Here is a 22,105-nt window from a genome sequence, read left to right as displayed (position 1 = left end):
ATGCCCTCTAAAAAGCGGGTTGAATGCGGATTGCTCTTCAGAGAGCAATACCAGTTTAAACTTGCCCCAAGGGGGCCAGCATTAAGACTGTCATCTTCATCCTTGCTTTGATATGCATGGTGTACGTTCTGACTTCAATGGTTGCATACTTGCCGCTCTGAGACACACGTAGTGAAACATGTTAATAGAGTCCAGGGCCAGGGCAATGCATGTACACAGTCTGCACTGCAGTCAGCTCCCATACTCCTCAACAGTTCCCTATAGGACAGCACTGGGAGACAAAATCACCTCAAGCATATATTTCATTACTGCCACCGCACTTTACTTATTCCTGCTCCCCGCACAGTATTCAATGTACAAAACGAATGAACTAAACACTCCAACGAGCTCTGCGCATGCCCACCTACACGCTCTCAACGCCTGCATAATGTCTTTACGTCACATTTTACGCGACGGGTTTCATTGGGTCATTAGCCTGCGACGGTGTTAATGCTGTTTTGTTGACTGAGCTGAACACACACCGGATTGGTAATGTATTATAATTTCCTCTATTACGCCGCTATCGGCTGCTGTTACAGTGCTGAGCAAACTGTATCTGTGTAGGGAGTGTCTGAGAAGACTCAGCGGGCATTTTGATACTACTGTGTTCATAGTTATTGGAGTCTTTATGGAGTTAGTGAGTTCTAGGTGTGTCCTGAGATGTGACAGCCGCTCTCTTACACACTTCTGTGTACACACAGGATCCATTCACACTTCTGTGTACACACAGGCTCCGTACACACTTCTGTGTACACACAGGCTCCGTACACACGTCTCTGTACACACTGGCTCCGTACACACTCCCCCGTACACACTGGCTCCGTACACACTCCCCCGTACACACTGGCTCCGTACACACTCCCCCGTACACACTGGCTCCGTACACACTCCCCCGTACACACTGGCTCCGTACACACTCCCCCGTACACACTGGCTCCGTACACACTCCCCCGTACACACTGGCTCCGTACACACTCCCCCGTACACACTGGCTCCGTACACACTCCCCCGTACACACTGGCTCCGTACACACGTCTCTGTACACACTGGCTCCGTACACACTCCCCCGTACACACTGGCTCCGTACACACTCCCCCGTACACACTGGCTCCGTACACACTCCCCCGTACACACTGGCTCCGTACACACTCCCCCGTACACACTGGCTCCGTACACACTCCCCCGTACACACTGGCTCCGTACACACTCCCCCGTACACACTGGCTCCGTACACACTCCCCCGTACACATTGGCTCCGTACACACTCCCCCGTACACACTCCCCCGTACACACTCCCCCGTACACACTGGCTCCGTACACACTCCCCCGTACACACTGGCTCCGTACACACTCCCCCGTACACACTGGCTCCGTACACACTCCCCCGTACACACTGGCTCCGTACACACTCCCCCGTACACACTGGCTCCGTACACACTCCCCCGTACACACTGGCTCCGTACACACTCCCCCGTACACACTGGCTCCGTACACACTCCCCCGTACACACTGGCTCCGTACACACTCCCCCGTACACACTGGCTCCGTACACACTCCCCCGTACACACTGGCTCCGTACACACTCCCCCGTACACACTGGCTCAGTACACACTCCCCCGTACACACTGGCTCCGTACACACTCCCCCGTACACACTGGCTCCGTACACACTCCCCCGTACACACTGGCTCCGTACACACTCCCCCGTACACACTGGCTCTGTACACACTCCCCCGTACACACTGGCTCTGTACACACTCCCCTGTACACACAGGATCCGTACACACTTCTCTGTACACACTGGCCCCGTACACACTTCTCTGTACACACTGGCTCCGTACACACTCCCCTGTACACACTGGCTCCGTACACACTCCCCCGTACACACTGGCTCCGTACACACTCCCCCGTACACACTGGCTCCGTACACACTCCCCCGTACACACTGGCTCCGTACACACTCCCCCGTACACACTGGCTCCGTACACACTCCCCCGTACACACTGGCTCCGTACACACTCCCCTGTACACACTGGCTCCGTACACACTCCCCTGTACACACTGGCTCCGTACACACGTCTCTGTACACACTGGCTCCGTACACACTCCCCTGTACACACTGGCTCCGTACACACTCCCCCGTACACACTGGCTCCGTACACACTCCCCCGTACACACTGGCTCCGTACACACTCCCCCGTACACACTGGCTCCGTACACACTCCCCCGTACACACTGGCTCCGTACACACTCCCCCGTACACACTGGCTCCGTACACACTCCCCCGTACACACTGGCTCCGTACACACTCCCCCGTACACACTGGCTCCGTACACACTCCCCCGTACACACTGGCTCCGTACACACTCCCCCGTACACACTGGCTCCGTACACACTCCCCCGTACACACTGGCTCCGTACACACTCCCCCGTACACACTGGCTCCGTACACACTCCCCCGTACACACTGGCTCCGTACACACTCCCCCGTACACACTGGCTCCGTACACACTCCCCCGTACACACTGGCTCCGTACACACTCCCCCGTACACACTGGCTCCGTACACACTCCCCCGTACACACTGGCTCCGTACACACTCCCCCGTACACACTGGCTCCGTACACACTCCCCCGTACACACTGGCTCCGTACACACTCCCCCGTACACACTCCCCCGTACACACTCCCCCGTACACACTGGCTCCGTACACACTCCCCCGTACACACTGGCTCCGTACACACTGGCTCCGTACACACTCCCCCGTACACACTGGCTCTGTACACACTCCCCCGTACACACAGGATCCGTACACACTTCTCTGTACACACTGGCCCCGTACACACTTCTCTGTACACACTGGCCCCGTACACACTTCTCTGTACACACTGGCCCCGTACACACTTCTCTGTACACACTGGCCCCGTACACACTTCTCTGTACACACTGGCCCCGTACACACTTCTCTGTACACACTGGCCCCGTACACACTTCTCTGTACACACTGGCCCCGTACACACTTCTCTGTACACACTGGCCCCGTACACACTTCTCTGTACACACTGGCCCCGTACACACTTCTCTGTACACACTGGCCCCGTACACACTTCTCTGTACACACTGGCCCCGTACACACTTCTCTGTACACACTGGCCCCGTACACACTTCTCTGTACACACTGGCCCCGTACACACTTCTCTGTACACACTGGCCCCGTACACACTTCTCTGTACACACTGGCCCCGTACACACTTCTCTGTACACACTGGCCCCGTACACACTTCTCTGTACACACTGGCCCCGTACACACTTCTCTGTACACACTGGCCCCGTACACACTTCTCTGTACACACTGGACCCGTACACACTTCTCTGTACACACTGGACCCGTACACACTGCTCTGTACACACTGGACCCGTACACACTGCTCTGTACACACTGGACCCGTACACACTGCTCTGTACACACTGGACCCGTACACACTTCTCTGTACACATTGGACCCGTACACACTTCTCTGTACACATTGGACCCGTACACACTTCTCTGTACACACTGGACCCGTACACACTTCTCTGTACACACTGGACCCGTACACACTTCTCTGTACACACTGGACCCGTACACACTGGACCCGTACACACTTCTCTGTACACACTGGACCCGTACACACTTCTCTGTACACACTGGACCCGTACACACTTCTCTGTACACACTGGACCCGTACACACTTCTCTGTACACACTGGACCCGTACACACTTCTCTGTACACACTGGACCCGTACACACTTCTCTGTACACACTGGACCCGTACACACTTCTCTGTACACACTGGACCCGTACACACTTCTCTGTACACACTGGACCCGTACACACTTCTCTGTACACACTGGACCCGTACACACTTCTCTGTACACACTGGACCCGTACACACTTCCCTGTACACACAGGATTTATTCACACTTGTATGTATACATAGGATCCCAAGCATACTTCAGAGTGCAGGTTGCCTTGCCACTTCTCTGGCGTTATTTGCTCCTCTTACTGTTTTGCACCAAATCCAAAAAGCATCGACAGCGACTCATGGTTATTGGGTAGTTTTCATTTGTTCCACTTCTACATTGAAATGAAAATACCGTCAGTCCGTATCTTATGAAAGTGGAGTTAATGAAGACCAACTGTCTTTTGATGTACAGAGACAGATTTTGCGAAAGTGTGTCTCGTGTTCTAAAAGTGTCGCACTGTGTGCTAAATTCAGGTAGAAGTTCCAAGCTGGTACATGAATTCGACAAACTGTACGCCACTTTTAGAATGCAAGAGATGCTTTCGCACAATATGTCTGCACAAGTTTTTATGAATTCCAGGGTGTGTGTGTGTGGTAAGTGCATGTAAGCACATGTGTTGACATGCATTTGCGTCTGTTGTGTTTTCAAATGTGCTAAATGTTGATTTTTATTTTTTTCTATTTCACTAAAGCGTTACAGTGCTTTGAAAATTATTCATACCGCTTGAAATTTTTCACAGTTTGTCATGTTACAACCAAAAAACCAGGGAGGTGGCGCTCTCCGTGCCCCTTTTGGGGGGAGGGGGTTGGGGCAGTGGACAGTGTTGGTGGGGTGTCATTCAGTAGGTTTTGTTTTATTTTAAAAATATATATATATATATATATATATATATATATATATATATATATATATATATATATATATATATATATATATATATATATATATAATGTATATATTTTTTTTATATACAATTTCATTTTTTAATGTTCATTGCATTTTTTTTTTATCGGCCCTGTTGGTGGGCTTTGGTGAGATATCAAGGGGCCTAAACAGACCCCTGACATCTCCCCTCTGAGACAGAGAAAGGGACTGAGGACACAGATTCTCCAGTCCCTTTCTCAGCATTGAATATGAATGGACAGGAGACAGAGGCTCCTGTCCATTCATAAACTGAAGCAGAGTAAACATAGTTTACTCTGCTCAGTTTTCACTGGACTCTGGAGTGAGCGATAGCTTTATGTGTCCAATTTAGAAAAGGAAGGGGCCAGTAAATTACATATTTACCGGTCCCTTCCTTCGCTCTCCATCCTGACACATCACGCTCAGCAGCTGGCGGGAGAGGAGGGAAGCCGGCTGTAGTGGGGGGGGGGGGGGCAGAGGAGCACGCAGGGGGCTGGAGAAGCAGCCAGAGGAGGACAGGGGGCTGAAGAAGTGGCTGGAGAAGGACAGGGGGGTGGATTAGTGGCCGGAGGAACACGTGGGACCGGAGAAGGAGGACGGGGCCAGAGGATCGGGAGGAGGAGGACAGGGGGTCGGAGAAGGAGGCCGGGGCCAGATTAGTGGCCGGAGAAAGAGGACAGGTGGGTGGAGGAGCACACGGGAAACAGCTGGGAATGATCAGTGTGGCAGGAGGGACAGCCATGAGCACCGATCTCCCTGTATAGCTTTTTAGCCGACGGCCGCGGGAGAGAGAGGAGGAGAAGCGGCTGTCAGCTGAAAAGCTATACAGGGAGATCTGTGCCCACAGCTGTCTTTCCTGCCGCACCGATCATTCCCGGCTGTGAACCAAGGAACAAACATCCATGTGTGAGTGTATGTCACAGTTGCCCCCCCGCACCACCCCCACCCCCTTATGGGCCTGTGTGCAGTGAACATCCTGCACACATTGATGATATGCCATTGCTGCCCCGGATTGGCCTTGCAGCCGGGATATCGCACGGCACTAACGGGTGTCGGGGAGCCGCAGCCAAAATGTGGGAGACTTGGGATGTCTGGTGAACAGCAATTTTCAAGTCTTTCCACATATTCTCAATTGGATTTAGGTCTGGACTTTGACTGGGCCATTCTAACACATGAATATGCTTTGATCTAAACCATTCCATTGTAGCTCTGGCTGTATGTTTAGGGTCGTTGTCCTGCTGGAAGGTGAACCTCCGCCCCAGTCTCAAGTCTTTTTGCAGACTATAACAGGTTTTCTTTAAAGATTGCCCTGTATTTGGCTCCATTCATATTCCCATCAACTCTGACCAGCTTCTCTGTCCCTGCTGAAGAAAAGCATCCCCACAACATGATGCTGTCACCACCATGTTTCACGGTGGGGATGGTGTTATTTCAGAGTGATGTGCAGTGTTATTTTTCCAACACACATAGCGTTTTGCTTTTAGGCCAAAAACTTCAATTTTGGTCTCATTTGACCAGAGCACCTTCTTCCACATGTTTGCTGTGTCCTGCACATGGCTTCTTGGAAACAGCAAATGAGAATTCTTATGGATTTCTTTCAATGATGACTTTCTTCTTGCCACTCTTCCATAAAGGCCAGATTTGTGGAGTGCACGACTAATAGTTGTCCTGTGGACAGATTCTCTCACCTGAGCTGTGGATCTCTGCAGCTTCTCCAGAGTTACCATGGGCCTCTTGGCTGCTTCTCTGATTAATGCTCTCTTTGCCCGGCCTGTCAGTTTAGGTGGACGGCCATGTCTTGGTAGGTTTGCGGTTGTACCATACTCTCTCCATTTTGGGATGATAGATTTAACAGTGCTACATGAGATGTTCAAAGCTTGGGATTCTTTTTTTATAACCTATCCCTGCCTTAAACTTCTCCACAACTTTCAAGTTTCTCCACAACCTGACCTGTCTGGTGTGTTCCTTGGCCTTCATGATGCTGTTTGTTCACAAGAGTTTTCTAACAAACACCACGCTTTTCAGATTTGTAAAAAAATTTTGAAAACCATTTATCATTTTCCTTCCACTTCCACAATTGGGTGTCACTTTGTGTTGGTCTATTACTTAAAATCTCAATAAAATACATTTAAGTTTTTGGTTGTAATATGACAAAATGTGGAAAATTTCAAGGGGTTTGAATACTTTTTCAAGGCACTGTATATGTAAAGGAAACTAAAACTGTAAGTTCACTTGGACCCCCTCCACATCGCCCCCAGTCCCACTGTACCAGTGTCCCATGATCCCGCACTGTCTGGGACACTGCTTCACTGGCCAGGGGCTTTGAAATCCCTGTGGCTTAAACTCCTATCCATACCTCTCAGCGTGTATGGATAGGAGGCATTCTAATTGCTCAACACCGCTACATGGATGGCGCTGACCAATCAGAATCTGTCTAGCCTGTCCTGTTAGCGCTGTGATGCCAGAAGGATGTCAAATCCCCTGACCGGAGAAGCAGCGTCCTGGTGCCTGCTCCACTTTCTAGGATCCTGACTTGGGACCAGAGTAAGGTCCATAGTGCTGCACTGGACATAAAGCGCAGAGCGACAGACCACCGTAGATTGGGTTGAAGCACAGCCTGCCAGGGGATCTTAGGGTCACATAACTAAAACTGCTTCTCCTCTCCCTTAGACAAAACAAGCTATTAACCCCTGCAGTTTGGTGCAGCCTCCTCAGCGAAGGATAATGTCAGTCCTGGGCATTTGCAAGTGTTCAGTAAACCTGGCACACAAGCACTGTGCTGGAATGTAAACTGAGCTGCACTTCTGTACACTCTAAAGAAGACTGTGAGCAGGCAGGTAGGTTTATTTTATTGCAGTAGAGACACTGCATGTCTCCTCTGTAACAAAGAACCTTCCTGCTCACAGTCTTTAAAATTGGTACTTTAGTGCCACTTTAGGTCGCTGACCTGGAACAAGTGTGATGAGAGCATGCGAGAAATGAACTTCTCTATTCTGTCTGGCGTTTCTGATCGGCTTACTGGCTCAGGGTCAATGACCCAGAAAGTAATAAAGCCAGTGGATCAGAACAGCAGGCAGGCAATTGCAATTCTCAAGCTGTCAGCAATGGCAGCTTGCAGTGCAGGTTTATTGTAAGTGTTGTGTATTCTCTTGTGTTTGGTTTTTATCTTACATTTAGTGATTGGACATGATATTCCCTTTTAGGGTAAAGTAGCAGAGCAGCTTAATGTTGCATACCAGTTAGGTATCATCATGAACCGGTTACAGCCTGAGTACGATGCTTATCCAATCGAAGAGCCCAGTGATGAAGAACGTGCCAATAGCAGGTGGGATGTCTCTGTGTTTATATGTCAGTATGTAGGCTTATATTTTTGTTTAGGTATTAAACTGTAATTTAACCACGTACCCACTGGGCACTTAAACCCCCTTCCTAACCAGACCAATTTTCAGATTTCAGTGCTCTCACAATTTGAATGACAATTACTCAGTCATGCAACACTGTACCCATATGAAATTTTTGTCCTTTTTTTCACACAAATAGAGCTTTCTTTTGGTGGTATTTAATCACCGCTGGGTTTTTTATTTTTTGCACTATAAAAGAAAAAAGACAGAAAATTTTGTAAAAAATGCATTTTTCTTAGTTTCTGTTATAACATTTTGTAAATTAGTAATTTTTCTTCATAAATTTTGGCCAAAATTTATACTGCTACATATATTTGGTAAAAATAACCCAAATCGGTGTATTATTTGGTCTTTGTGAAAGTTAGAGTCCACAAGCTATGGTGCCAATATCTGAAAATTGATCACACCTGATGCACTGACGGCCTATTTCATTTCTTGAGACCCTAACAAGCCAGGAAAGTACAAATACCCCCCAAACGACCCCTTTTTGGAAAGTAGACATTCCAAGGTATTTAGTAAGAGGCATAGTGAGTTTTTTAAGTTGTAATTTTTTCACACAATTCTTTGCAAAATTAAGATTTTTTTTTTTTCACACAATTGTTATATTAGCAGGTTATTTCTCACACACAGCATATGCATATCACAAATGACACTCCAAAACACATTCTACTACTCCTGAGTATGGCGATACCACATGTGTGAGACTTTTACACATCGTGGCCACATACAGAGGCCCAACATGCAGGGAGCGCCATCAGGCGTTCTTGGAGCATAAATTACACATATCATTTCTTGACTACCTCATACACTTTTGAAGGCCCTGGAGCACCACAATGGAAATGCTCCCCAAATGACCCAATTTTGGAAAGAAAACAACCCAATGTATTATCTATGAGGCATAATGAGTCTTTTGAACACGTCATTTTTTTTCTACAAGTTTTTTGAAAATGGGTAGAAGAAAATGAAAATGCTGTTTGTTTTTTTGTTTTTTGTTTTTTTACACAACGTTGTCCATTTACACAATATTTCTAACACATAGCATGTACATACCAAAAATTACATCCCAAAATAGATTCTCCTACTCCTCCTGAGTACGGCGATACCACATACCACAGTGTAAGACTTTTCCACAGCCTGGCCATATAGAGAGGCCCAACATGCAGGGAGCACCGTCAAGTGTTCTAGGGGCATAAGTTTCAAATCTAATTTGACTACCTATTACAGTGAGGCACTGTAGTGGCATGGATGAGCATGAATGGGGATGGATGAGCTGTGGCTGGGGATAGCTGAGTATGTATGGGATGACTGAGCACGAATGAGTATGGCTGGGTACGGCTGAGTATTGTTGAGGATGGATGGATGGATGAGTATGCTGAGTATGGATGGATGGCTGCAATGGGCACATATTAGCGCTGTGGGCACTACATATCCAGCCTACAGTGCTGCTGCCACCGATCTCTCCCCACGCACTGTACCGATTGGTACAGAGAGGGGAGAGAGGAACTGGACGTGACTCTGGTTTGTTTACAGGTCATCGCTCTGTCATTTGACGGAGCGATCACGTGGTAAACGGCTGCTGTCGGCGTCCATTTACTGTGATCCATGATGCAGAGGACCCAGCGGTCAAGGATATTCCTGGTTGCGTGCGGGAGCGTACATTGACGTCCTCCCAGAGTTATCGAGCTGTGCTGTAGCCGTCATTCGGCTATGACGTGCTCGGCAAGCGGTTAATTGACACTAGCTTATTAAAAACGTGAGCAAGAAGATAATTGTGGCATCTGGAAATTTTGGGGTGAAGGAGGTCCATATAGAAAAAGAAAACCTGGAAACAGACTATAGCCCTACAGGCACTCGGATTCAGTGTACTGTAACTACAAATATAGCATCTGAGCTCATATTGTATGTCCTTGTCTATATTTTCTTTGAGCTAATGTAAGGACAGCCATCTACATATCTTGTTTCCAGAGCTTTTGTATGTGGCGCTCCTTTTTGTTGACTTACCCAGAGTTATGAAGGCCTTGTACAAGGAATGACAGACCTTACTTTTATAGCAATCTAGATTGAAACCACAAAACCTTTTATAAGCAGTTTTACTAAAATCATCATCAGACCTAATTTGATTCAACTCCACTGACCATACTACAAACCGATAAGTGGGATCTAACATTTCACAAATCGTCAGCCAATTCCACGTCCATTGTCACGGGTCAGCATACTAATCTATAGGAGAAGATGGGAAGGTGTAACTGCAGCTATACCTTGCTCTGTCAGGACAACGTTTTATTTCTTTAAATTAATACCTTATCCTCTGACAATGCTGGAACGTTTGTCCATCCCAGCTACCATGGTTGCTTGGTTTGGCAAGCCAATTGCATTTCTCTACTACTCACTACTTGTGTGGTGAATTTTTTACAGGAACAGGAGGTGAGAGGAAATCTCTCTACCAAAGCCTGGATAGTGGTAAAAGCCCAACATGGGTCCAAACCCTTCCCCATCGTATCCATAACTAAAGTCAAGTTTTGGTTGGACACACACTAATAATTTTTGTGCTAAGCTAAACTAATATTTTAGTTTTGAATGTGCTCTGATGTGTTGAATCTTCCACTGAATACTTGTTTCTGCTGGATGCTGCAATGTTAGGATTTCCCTATGGTAGCTTGTATATCTTCCCCCACCACAAGTTCATTACAAAGGTACCACTCCAGTGCTACTAACTGTATCAGTTCATTTTTTATCCCACCCTAATGCCCTGTACACACGGTCGGATTTTCCGATGGAAAATGTGTGATAAGACCTTGTTGTCGGAAATTCTGACCGTGTGTAGGCTCCATCACACATTTTCCATCGGATTTTCCGACACACAAAGTTTGAGAGCAGGATATAAAATTTTCCGACAACAAAATCCGTTGTCGGAAATTCCGATCGTGTGTACACAAATCCGACGGACAAAGTGCCACGCATGCTCAGAATAAATAAAGAGATGAAAGCTATTGGCCACTGCCCCGTTTATAGTCCTGACGTACGTGTTTTACGTCACCGCGTTTAGAACGATCGGATTTTCCAACAACTTTGTGTGACTGTGTGTATGCAAGACAAGTTTGAGCCAACATCCGTCGGAAAAAATCCTAGGATTTCGTTGTCGGATCCGAACAAAGTCCGACCGTGTGTACGGGGCATAAGTAGAATTATTTGGGGGACACACTGTAATTGTGGTGGCGGTTGGGTGGAAATGGAAACTCTGGAGGCTCCAAAGTTTTATGATAGGGCCAGTACATGATTCATCTTTCCAGGAAAAACAAAAAATGGAAATGCTTTTTGGGGTTAAGATATGAAGTTCATGCCTCTGAGCTGTGTATATTTATTGTACTGTAATAAACAGAGGTGTATTTGAAAAAGTGTTTTGATTTGCTGACATCAGTGTACATTTTTTTGATCTCTTTACATAGTTCTGAAGATGAGTTGGATGTACTCTTACATGGGACACCTGATCAGAAACGTAAACTTATTCGGGAATATCTGACTGGTGAGAGTGAGTCCTCCAGTGAGGATGAATTTGAGAAGGAGATGGAGAAGGAGCTAAGTTCTACCATGAAGACAATAGAGGGAAGCTGGCAACCCCTTGGAACGGGTATGTGTGGAATGACTCTAACAAAATGACAATAGCCTGAAGGAAATCTACTGAGAAAAATATGTGGACTGCCACTGCTGACCCATCCTTTTAGAATATGGGTGATCAACCCTGTGGCTCTTCAGCTGTAGCAGAACTACCAGTCCCATGAGGCATTGCAAGCTGCTGAAAGTTTCAAGCATGACTCCCAAAGGCAGAGGCACGATGGGACTTGTAGTTCCGCAACAGCTGGAGTGCCATAGGTTGAGCACCCATATTTTAGAAGCTTTATAGCTGCCCTGCTTTTTTTAATTTAGTACTTTTCAAGTCACAGATCGGGGTCAGTTATTCAGATCAAGAATTCTGATTTCACTTGCTGCATGCTTGTTTGGGGACTGTGACTTAAGGTATTGAATTGGTGCAAGGCAAGGAAACCTCCAGACATATTTTTAAAAGTCCAGAAAATCACTATTATTGAGAGTCAGCTACAGCCAACATGTTTCAGGGTTCAAACTTTTCCCCTCATCAGGGCTGAAAAGTAGTTTGAAGAGAAGCGAATGCCTGAGTACTAAAACATTTGAAAGAAAACATCCTGTTCATAACTTTCTCTGCCTTAACAAGGCCTATGGTACTTTTACACTGTATTAATGCCAAATAGTAAATGTTGTCAGGTTGAATCATTCACTGATTACTTGTATCTCTCAGGGAATAAATTGGTGACATCTCTGCTTCTGAGTTTTCATTCAGACCCCTTTACAGTCTTGTCCTCACCTATCCATTATCCAGTGACATATAGGCTGTATAGCCTTGTCAGCACCTACAGCCAATTGTTGAGATATTGGAATCTTCCCAGCTGGGTCTGCCACCTGTACTCAGGCCACATAGCTGATATCTCAGTAAGTCAGGGATAGTTAAAGTTTCCTTTTTTTGTTTTATTTACAGTATTTAGTTCCTGAGTACTAGTAGTACCTTGTCCTATCTTCCTAGGTGTCCTTTAATGCTGTCCACAGAATGCAGACACTCGCTAGCAAAAAAGCTGTCTCCTTGCTAGCTGCGGTGTCAGAGGTCATGTGCCCTGTCCCAACCTTGTGGGTAGCATTATGGAGTACCTAGGAAGTCAAGACAAAGCATGTGTTGGGGCTGAGCTGGAAATAGTGGCCACTAAAATGTATTTCCCATTATTAGAAACCCTTATTATGATCTAAGAAAATTGCAAAGGTTCCAGCTCATTTGAGTGTAGAATAAATATGCACACAGGTCGCTGGTACCATTGTGTGGTCCACTCTTGGTCAGCACTGCATTATGGAACTGCTGGATCAGCACAGAGAACATTTACTTCTTTGTTTCAAATATCCTGACACTTCAGACAGATTTTTGACAAGGGAAGTGACTGCTGATATTTAGGAACACAGGAAGTATTCTGTAACTCGATTTTCTTGTCGGTTCACCATTCCTTCCAAATTTTTACACCAGAAACATGATGCTGATAATGCTTTTCTAAAGCTATTATTTTCAAATGTAATTTTATTCATACATGGCTTTTAAAGTGTTTCTTAATTTATCTGTTATTTTTCTAGATTTAATGTGCTCACTGTTTCATGTGTTTTAGGTGCATCCAGCAGTTCTGCCACCACAACAGTAGAGGGCAGCAATCAACAGTATTATGATAATGTGTACTTTGACTCTGACTCTGAGGAGGAAGGTAATGTTGATGTAGGCATCACTAGCAGAGATATACCTTGAACAATGTAGAGGTTGTCTATTACTGCATGTTAATTGTATTCTGTGAACACACAGGGCTGCTACTAAATTTTAAAATGTAAAGTACATTATATACATTTCAATTATATTTTGATAACCTAAAGTAGACTGTCACTGCATTATCAATGGGTACAAGCTCACAGCTGCCGTTAGCTTGGAATTGTGTTTTCTTTTTTTCAGGAGGCTCAGCACTTTTATCACTCTTATGATTCAGTAAATTCCCCCCCCCCCTATTCTTCCCTGAAGTGGCTCACCATCATGACAATGGTTATCATGGTTCTGCGCTTCCCAGAGGAGTGGAGTGTCAACATGGTGAGCAAGAGCAGATCGGGGAACATGCTCTGCAATCAGTAAACCCAAAAGCGTTCAGCTCTAAGTATTTCTGCATTCAGAGCTGTTAAAATCCTGGCTGCAATGCCAGGTAAACTACTGATCAAGCACAGTCCTGTGTTTATTCTGATGGACTGGAGTGCAGGCGAGACATTAGGGGCCTAATAGAACTCTAGTGTGTCCATAAGGAGAACCTGTCACCTGATATCAATAATGTTCAATGAAATAAAACTGTAAAAATGAAATTACAATCAAATAAAAATAAAAGTAACCACGTTCCCCGGTACACACATACAAATGTGCATGTAGGGCCTACATTTGTATGTAAACTGCAACTGCGCTAAACATGTCAAAGTGCGCTCTCACTGCACTTTGGAGTGAGAGCGCAATAATTCCAGGGTTATCGTATATCGGTAACTCTAAACTGGTGACATATAAATAGATTATTTTGGGTTCCATAGCTTTTTCCCATTTTACATGAATTTTTAGGACTTGACATATTTGGTAACTGTTTACTCAACGCAGCTCCATCTTGGAACTTTATGGGGACCCCCCCCACGTCATTTTTTTTTTTCATTTTGGCGCGGGGTTCCCCCTTAATATCCATACCAGACCTGAAGGGCCTGGTATGGAATTTGGGGGAACACCACGCATTTTTTTTTTTTTTTTTTTTAATTTTGGTTCGGAGTTCCCCTTAATATTCATACCAGACCCAAAGGGCCTGGTAATGCACTGTGGGGGAATCCCAGGCCATTTTTTTCAATGACTTTTATGTGTATTGCAAAGACCCGACAATTCATTAATAGCCGGCACTAGCGCTAGTACTAGTTTTAAATGGCTTTTTATTTTCCTTTAGAAATGTCATTTTGCTCTCGGAAACATGCGCCACTTTACAGGAATATTTCACTTTTATTGTTTCACTTTAAGCATTATTAAAATCACTGCTCCCGAAAAAAACGTCCGTTTTTAAAACTTTTGTCTGCATTGATGCATGTCCCCTGGGGCAGGACCCGGGTCCCCAAACACTTTTTAAGACAATACCATGCATATTAGTCATATTAACAATTCTTTTGCCTGTTCGCATGTTCTGGATGCGAATGGAACTGGGTGGTGTTCAGCCCATCCCTAATAGCTACCATCTAGCTGGTTATTTATATTTACCACTGCATATAGGTATTCAAGAATAAATATAAATACATTTTATATATATATATATATATAATGCAATTTTTTTTTGTAAACTTTATATATTAGAGTGTAAGCTCTACGTAAACTGTTGGCGCTATATAAATCGCGAATAATAATAATTAAATTACACACCACACACTTTTTTTTTTTTTTTAATCTGATTAATCGAAACAACAATTGACCGACTAATTGATTATGAAAATAATCATTAGTTGATTATTGATCCATGTCTCAATCTCCCCTGTACTGAAAGAAACTGGAAGCGACAATGATTTGGTCACTTCTAGTTTCATATCCTTCATTTCCTGGCTGGTACAGCGAGGCAACACATCTAATCGAGCAGATCTGTGCTTGGTTAGATGCTGTGAAGGGCAGATAGACATTGGGCTCTATTAGACCCCTAATGTCTCCATAAGGAGTACCTGTCGCCTGCCCAATGCTATCACATGGAGATTTAGTAACCCATTGTAATAGCAATATAGCAAAAAAAAAAAAGTTTTATTAAAATTCTTAATAAAAGATAAAATGTGTTTAAAAATGTAAATACGTGAGCAGGTTGTGCACATGTATGTAAACCATGGTTGACCCACACATGTGAGCTATTGCCACGAACGTCAAAGCGAGAGCAGAAAATTCTAGCACAAGAGCTCCTGGTTGACTCTAAATTGATGAGCTTGAAAGCATCACCTATTGAGATCTTGACGTGTTTGTTATCTATTAACTCGACGCAACTTCATCTTTTTTATTTTACCAAAAATGGGTATTATATTGTGTGTGGGTTTGCACTAAATTCATTTGTTATATTTTTTTTCCCTAAAAATATGTGTTTGATTAACAGTTTCACAAATATCATATGACATAAAATATTGCAACTATCATTTTTTTTATTCTACAGGGCCTCTGCTTTTAGAAAATATATCATGTTCAGTTTGTATAAGTATTTTTTTATGGCCAAAAATTAGGATTTTTACATGTGTGCAAAAAGTGAAAAACATTGCTCTAATGCCGAATTAATCAAAATATAACAAAGTGACTTATTTTCCTTTTTCAAGACGAGCAAGGAAAGAAGCAAAAAAAGAAGCAGAGACACAAAGTACTAACCAATGATGACCTCCTATATGATCCAGATGAGGATGATCGGGATCAAGCATGGGTAGATGCAAAGAGAAAAGGGTGAGGGTGTAATTACTCTATTGTGCTGTTTGTTGTTCATTTCCTACCAGTGTAAAAACACCTGCTGCCATTGGCTGTGGAGGATAAATGGTGGCTGCCCAACTTCCCTTATTTACCCCCTTTCGGTCTAGTTTATAAACTATTGAAAGTGTTTTCTTCTTCTCTTTCTGTTTAAAAAAAAAATGTATATCTGTTTATGTGCAAAAAAAACACATTTGAAGTTTGCAGCTGTGTTGTGTGCTCTACACACTTTGTGTTATCGCTAAAGCCTCGTTCGTACACACGATCGGATTTTCATCCGGTAATTGTGTGATGACAGACTGCCTAAAATTCGACCGTTAGTACGTTCCATCAGACAATTGTTGGCCAATTTTCCACCAACAAATGTTGGATGGCAGGCTAGTAAATTTTCGGCGGACAACGCTCTGTTGTCAGATTTTCCTATTGTGTGTACACAAGTCCATCACACAAAAGCCCAAAGTACAAACACGCATGATCGGAATCAATGCTCACCAAACACGACATGCAGAAGGTGCCTAAAGGGTGGCGCTCAGGAACTGAAATTCCTCGTATGTCACAACTTGGCCAGCTCAGCATCGATCGATGAACTTAGGTACAACCAGCCTGTTGGATTTTCTTTGAAATTATTGCTAGTGGCTATAGCCGCTAGCAATAATCATAGGGTGTTCGCCTGGCCAGGACGGCATCTTCCACCCTTCTCACTAGGAGAACACAATAGCTCTGCGGTCAGTGTTAATTGGGGGAATTAAGCAATTTTTTTTCCCCTTATCCTTGGTTGCAGGAAAGAAATGTGCTCCGTCTGTGGCAGGCTTAACTCTCAAAAGGGAGTTATTCCAATTAATTTCCTTGTTTTGTTTTTTCCTCCCAGATTTCTTGCCAGAAACATAGCTGTTTTGTGATTTTTTTTTTTTCTGTAAAGAACAGAACAATATATAAAGCACATGAGACTTTCAGAGCTCTCAGTTGCTAATATGTCACATACTTGGCTTGTTTGGTCCTGAGGGTTCATTGTGTTTGAATAAAGTGCAGAGAGTAAAGCGGATACCTCTAATAAATTATAAATGTGAATTAGAGACTAATATATTTTTTGTTCTATGATTTAGGTATAGGAACAAGCAAACACATGCACAGCAAACCAAACAAGCCTTGCCCAGTAGTGATGCCATTTTGAACTGCCCAGCCTGCATGACTACACTCTGCTTGGATTGCCAAAGGTGAGTGATTTGTCAGCAATCAGTAGAGGAACTTTCCAGGATAAAAGCTGCCTCCATGCTTGTATGATCCCTTTTATTTTAGTTGTGGTAGAGTATGATGGCATTGAAGTTTGATCAGGATTCTAATCCTATTTCAGGTTCTGTTAGAGACAAATCCCTGTACTTGCAAGTTGACAAGGGGATAGCTGCACCCAGGACACAGATAGCACTAAAATGCACCCCCCCCTATACCTTACTATACAACTATTGGAAATATTTCTTCAGGACAGTAAGAAAAGAGCCCCTCCAGAGTCCCCAAGGGAGGTTCTAATCCATTCTCATGCTATCCAAAATGAAAGAAAATAAATTGTACGTACTGTACACTTTTAAATGGCTAACACTCCAACAGCTTGCTGTGACCCCAAACCGAAATTGTGGATGCCGCTCAGGCTGTAGGAATCCCAATCAATAAAGCTGACCACTTTGAGTGCAGGCTAGGACAGAGCTCACCCCACTTTCAGACAGCAATGTACAGGGAAGAAAATGTCCATATGAGCAGCACATCTATGCAAACCCCAAGTAAGAAAGTATAACGGCCTAAGCCCAGGCTCCAACCAGGCCATGTCCCTAACGTGTTTCACTCCTCCCCCAGAGCTTAATTATGGGGATCCCCGTGATTAAGCTTCGGTGGAGGAGTTAAACACGTTGGGGGCGTGGCCTGGTTGGATAGCTGGATAACCCTGAGCCTTGTGTGGACTTTTCTCAGAGATGTGCTTCTGTAGGTGAGCAAAGGATAGGTACGGAAGCTGCTGTTGAGGCCTCCATTAACACAATCCTGTGGGCAAAACTCAAGTTCAGTTTATTATCTTTAGTAGTCAGGTTTTATTGCTTGTAAACTTTTTAAGTGATGCATTAAGGTTTTGAGGCTTAATGACTGGAAATGTATTTTATTTTCATCACCCTGCAGACATGAGTCCTACAAGACCCAATACAGAGCTATGTTTGTTATGAATTGCACCGTCAACAAGAATGAAGTTCTTAAATTTCCAGAACAGCCTACAAAGCACAGAAGACGCAATCGCAAGAAATTCAAGGCTCAGTTGGCAGATTCTGCTTCGGAATCACAGAATACAGAAATGTACCACCCTGTGAAATGTAATGAGTGTTCCACAGAGGTGGCAGTTTATGACAATGAGGAAGTGTATCATTTCTTCAATGTCTTAGCCAGTCACTGCTAGCACAGACTGGGCCTTGTGGCTGAAAGTGTCTGAAAAAGGACTCTTCTTGTTGTCCATGGCAACCAGTCAGGATTTTCATGTTTATTTCTAAATGAGAATGAAAAAAAACATCCAACTGGTTAACATGAGTAGCCAAGTACCCGAGGCTACCTTATTAAAGGATTTGAGGATCTTCACACAACAAATTGTTTGACTATTCACTTTAGTTATCCAGTAATGTGAAAAGCAAATTCCTGTTCACTTTAAATGCCCACTCATGTTTAGACACTTTTTACATGAATGGATAATTATAGGGAATATTCACGCAATTTATTGGTGGAAGATTTTCAACCCCTTTACTAAATCAGCCTGTCTTCCTAAAGATGCTTTCCATTTTGAACCTTTTTGTTATGAGGGTTCATGTAGCTGCAGTGAAGATGATTTAAGTTTTATAGTTAAATATATACATTTTTTAAAATCTAATCAGTTTTTATTACCAAAATGAAAACTATCTTTCTAGGTTATTAGCATTCCTGATACTAAGGAAGCCTACTCAAAAATTTGTGTCAGATTCATACTGAAAGTGGAACTTTAGTCAAAAAATTAAGTCCTTCTAGATCCCTCCTTCTAGCCATGTAAAACATTAAAAATAAGTGTCTATACTGTTTTAAGATCCAGTAATACACGGTCTCACCCTGCTCTGCGCATGCTCAGTTGCTCTCCATTTTAGGCACTGCTGAGTTTGTAGAGGTGGATCTGCTGACAGCCTTAAAGTGGAGTTAAACCCTCCTATCCTTTAAAGCCAAGGAAGCTGCTTCTGTTTGGACTGCAACTGCCATGGTGCTGCACATATAATCAGTTATGACACCAGTCATTTGATGGTTTGACAGTTTGGTTGAGAACACAATCAAATGTGACAGTTTGCATTTTCAACATTCCAGAACTGTAACTGTTTTTTGAAACTGATAAATGGATGGGTTTAGATCTGCTTTGATTTAATGCTGGGGCTTTTGGCAACAGCAAGAAGTAACAGAAGCAATGCTGGAGGCAATTTACAGCATGCACTAATTTTTGTATCATGATTATTAATGTGGATTGTATGTTCTTTGCTAAATAACATAATTTTTTATCAGGTTGTTATGGGTAAAGTTCCACTTTTAAACAGTGAGTGCATTTTAAAACAAAATGCATGTATTCCTTTACCCTGACCTAACTGATCCAAACTTCCCTCCTTCTCCCTTCACAGATGCATACTTGCTAAGATCCACCAACTGTGGCCTCGGGGGATTGAGAGGAGAGGGTGGGGGGCTCCTGGCTGAGCTACAATGCACAGACATGAAGAGGACAAAGACTTGCAGCGCTGGTTATAAACAATTCCTGGAGGCTGCAGAAATTGTTTGTATCTCAGCAAGTATATGAAGGGGGAGAGTGGAATTGGTTATGTCAGAGCACTGGGCCAAAAAAGATAAGTGCACTCTTCTTTTAAAGTGCACTTTAACTTTAAGGGTAGAATGCTTTTCAGTTCAAAATTAACATTTTTTATTTTTGAGCCTATTAAGTGAGGCAGCACAAATTACAGACTTGATATTCAATATTCAGTAACCACTAGCAATTACTTAATATTCCCTTCAATGGACTCAAATCACAGCAATCCAGTTGTTTTCTATGGATTACTGCATTTTCACAGTGCTCTTTTCTGTTTAAATGTAACTTCCATGTCTGCTATTAAAGACAAGCTTGTTTTTCTTATTTAATTTAAAGTGTCAGTAAGGTCATATTTGATTGCTGTACTAATAATTCATTAGCAGTATGAATAAAGCTGGCCCCATCCTGATGATTCATTAATTAACACACACGTTCTATATACACCAACAAACAGGGCTTTTCCACAATGTAATAAAGGGGAGTTGTGCCATTTGGAGTAAAGAAGGTATTGTGCCGTGTTCACTGGTAGAATTCTCATGACATAGTTGGAATGAGTGTTTCCCTGCTAGTATAAGGGCTCTCACAGGAGTGTGAAGTCTGTGAGCAGGATAGTATTCTTTGTACCACTTTAGGAAAATGCAAAAATGCCAGCCATTAACACAGCAGGGAAAGAGACCCATACATGTTGCCACACACAGGTGTGATCTAGTTATAGACCAAAGTACAGAATCCCTGTCATTGGAAAAATATGGAGGCCACCCTCCTTCTGAAAATACTGTTTGACTGGCTGCCATGCTGATGTTCTGGCTTCATCAAGTACTTACCCAAAGAAAGTATGTGACAAAGTCCAAATTCCTGATTTGCAGACTTGTTCTAGGCCAGCGATTTGGTATTTATTGAAGCCAAGTGATCAGTGTGATACTCAGGCAAAGTGTCTTTCATATTTCATGACAGGAATAATTCTTTGTGTAGCAGCCCCCCTAATACTTACCTGAGCCTGATCTTCCTTCAGCGATGTGCATGAGAGCTTTCCGGGGACTTTGCCCTCCTCATTGACTAAGATAGCAGGGTGTGCCATTGGCTCCCGCTGCTGCCAATCACAGCCAATGAGGGGAGGGGGGGCAGGGTCGATCCCCCGTCTCTGTATGTGAATGGACACGCAGAGCCGCTGCTCGGGAGCGAGCCTGCTCATTTGCCCCCATTGCAAGCTTCCATGCTCTGGGGTCATTTGGCAGGAGGGAGGGGCCAGGAGCGCCAACAGGGGGACCTGAGAAGACTAGGATCAGGGCTTCTCTGTGAAAAAACACTTAACAGAGCAGGTAAATAAAATATGTTTGTTTTTTGTTTTTTAAATGTGGACTTTAATATCGCTTTAAACATCTACCGATTATTTAAAGTGCAAAGAAAAAAATAAACAAGAGTCTCCACAAATAGGGACCAAAAGCGTCTGGAAAGAGAAAAAAAGAAGCCACTGTCACTGACTGGACCCATTTGTAACTGAGCCTGTTCTTTTACTTTTGCAGATGTTTCTCTCCTGTTCTGTGAACACTTCAGAGCATATGTACAGTGTAATTTCACAATAAAATGTTTCCATTTGCTTGTCCATATTTGTGTGCTATTTCTATTCTTGGAGATTATTACATTAAGATTTTATATTGAGCTGTGCTAGCCTGTAATAATAATCATATCCACAGTGACCCCTACAGCAGGTCATATGTATGAAATGGCCCTCCTGACTTCTGTTGTATAAACCACAGTGCTTCTATACTTGGACAACTTTGTGCACTTATAATTGTCAGTTAATACCTAGGTGGGGTGTCACACACTCAAATCACATGTGAGTAATATCTTCTATCATTTCAATGTCCTTGGAGGTGTAGTTAAGAGACACAGAGGTCCTGATTTATAATTTGATATGTTCGTTTCACGGGTGCTGGCTATAATGAAACCCCATGTCAAAAGAAACAAAGTTCTTGCACTGTTTATATGTCCTGTTTTCTGGGTGCAGTGGCTGAAGACAAATCTCCTTTACATAGAGCTTTTTACAGGCAGACCTATTTTATT

The 22,105-nt window shown here is 43.8% G+C and overlaps 1 protein-coding gene across 1 annotated transcript; it reads left to right on the top strand.

Moving 5' to 3' along the window:
- The first annotated feature begins 395 nt into the window (after window positions 1-395).
- EAPP (E2F associated phosphoprotein) lies at window positions 396-21,644 on the top strand. The gene is made up of 7 exons (XM_073610103.1): window positions 396-528; window positions 7,929-8,050; window positions 11,573-11,754; window positions 13,343-13,435; window positions 16,065-16,185; window positions 17,310-17,420; window positions 18,367-21,644. Exons 2-7 carry the CDS (start codon window positions 7,977-7,979, stop codon window positions 18,635-18,637), a joined length of 852 nt encoding a protein of 283 aa, XP_073466204.1. The 5' UTR covers window positions 396-528; window positions 7,929-7,976; the 3' UTR covers window positions 18,638-21,644.
- Window positions 21,645-22,105: the final 461 nt, after the last annotated feature.

This window comes from Aquarana catesbeiana, linkage group LG13 (assembly GCF_042186555.1).
Source record: "Aquarana catesbeiana isolate 2022-GZ linkage group LG13, ASM4218655v1, whole genome shotgun sequence".
In the NCBI taxonomy this organism is placed as follows: Eukaryota; Metazoa; Chordata; class Amphibia; order Anura; family Ranidae; genus Aquarana; species Aquarana catesbeiana.
The sequence above is the reverse complement of the archived record's forward strand: the minus strand, read 5'-3'. Positions and strand labels throughout refer to the sequence as shown.

Bases quoted from the DNA above. Each gene is read 5' to 3' on its own strand.
- EAPP (XM_073610103.1), top strand. From the start codon at position 7,977: ATGAACCGGTTACAGCCTGAGTACGATGCTTATCCAATCGAAGAGCCC. The intron at 11,755-13,342 runs GTATGTGTGGAA...CATGTGTTTTAG, and splicing joins CTGGCAACCCCTTGGAACGG to GTGCATCCAGCAGTTCTGCC. The intron at 17,421-18,366 runs GTGAGTGATTTG...ATCACCCTGCAG, and splicing joins CTCTGCTTGGATTGCCAAAG to ACATGAGTCCTACAAGACCC.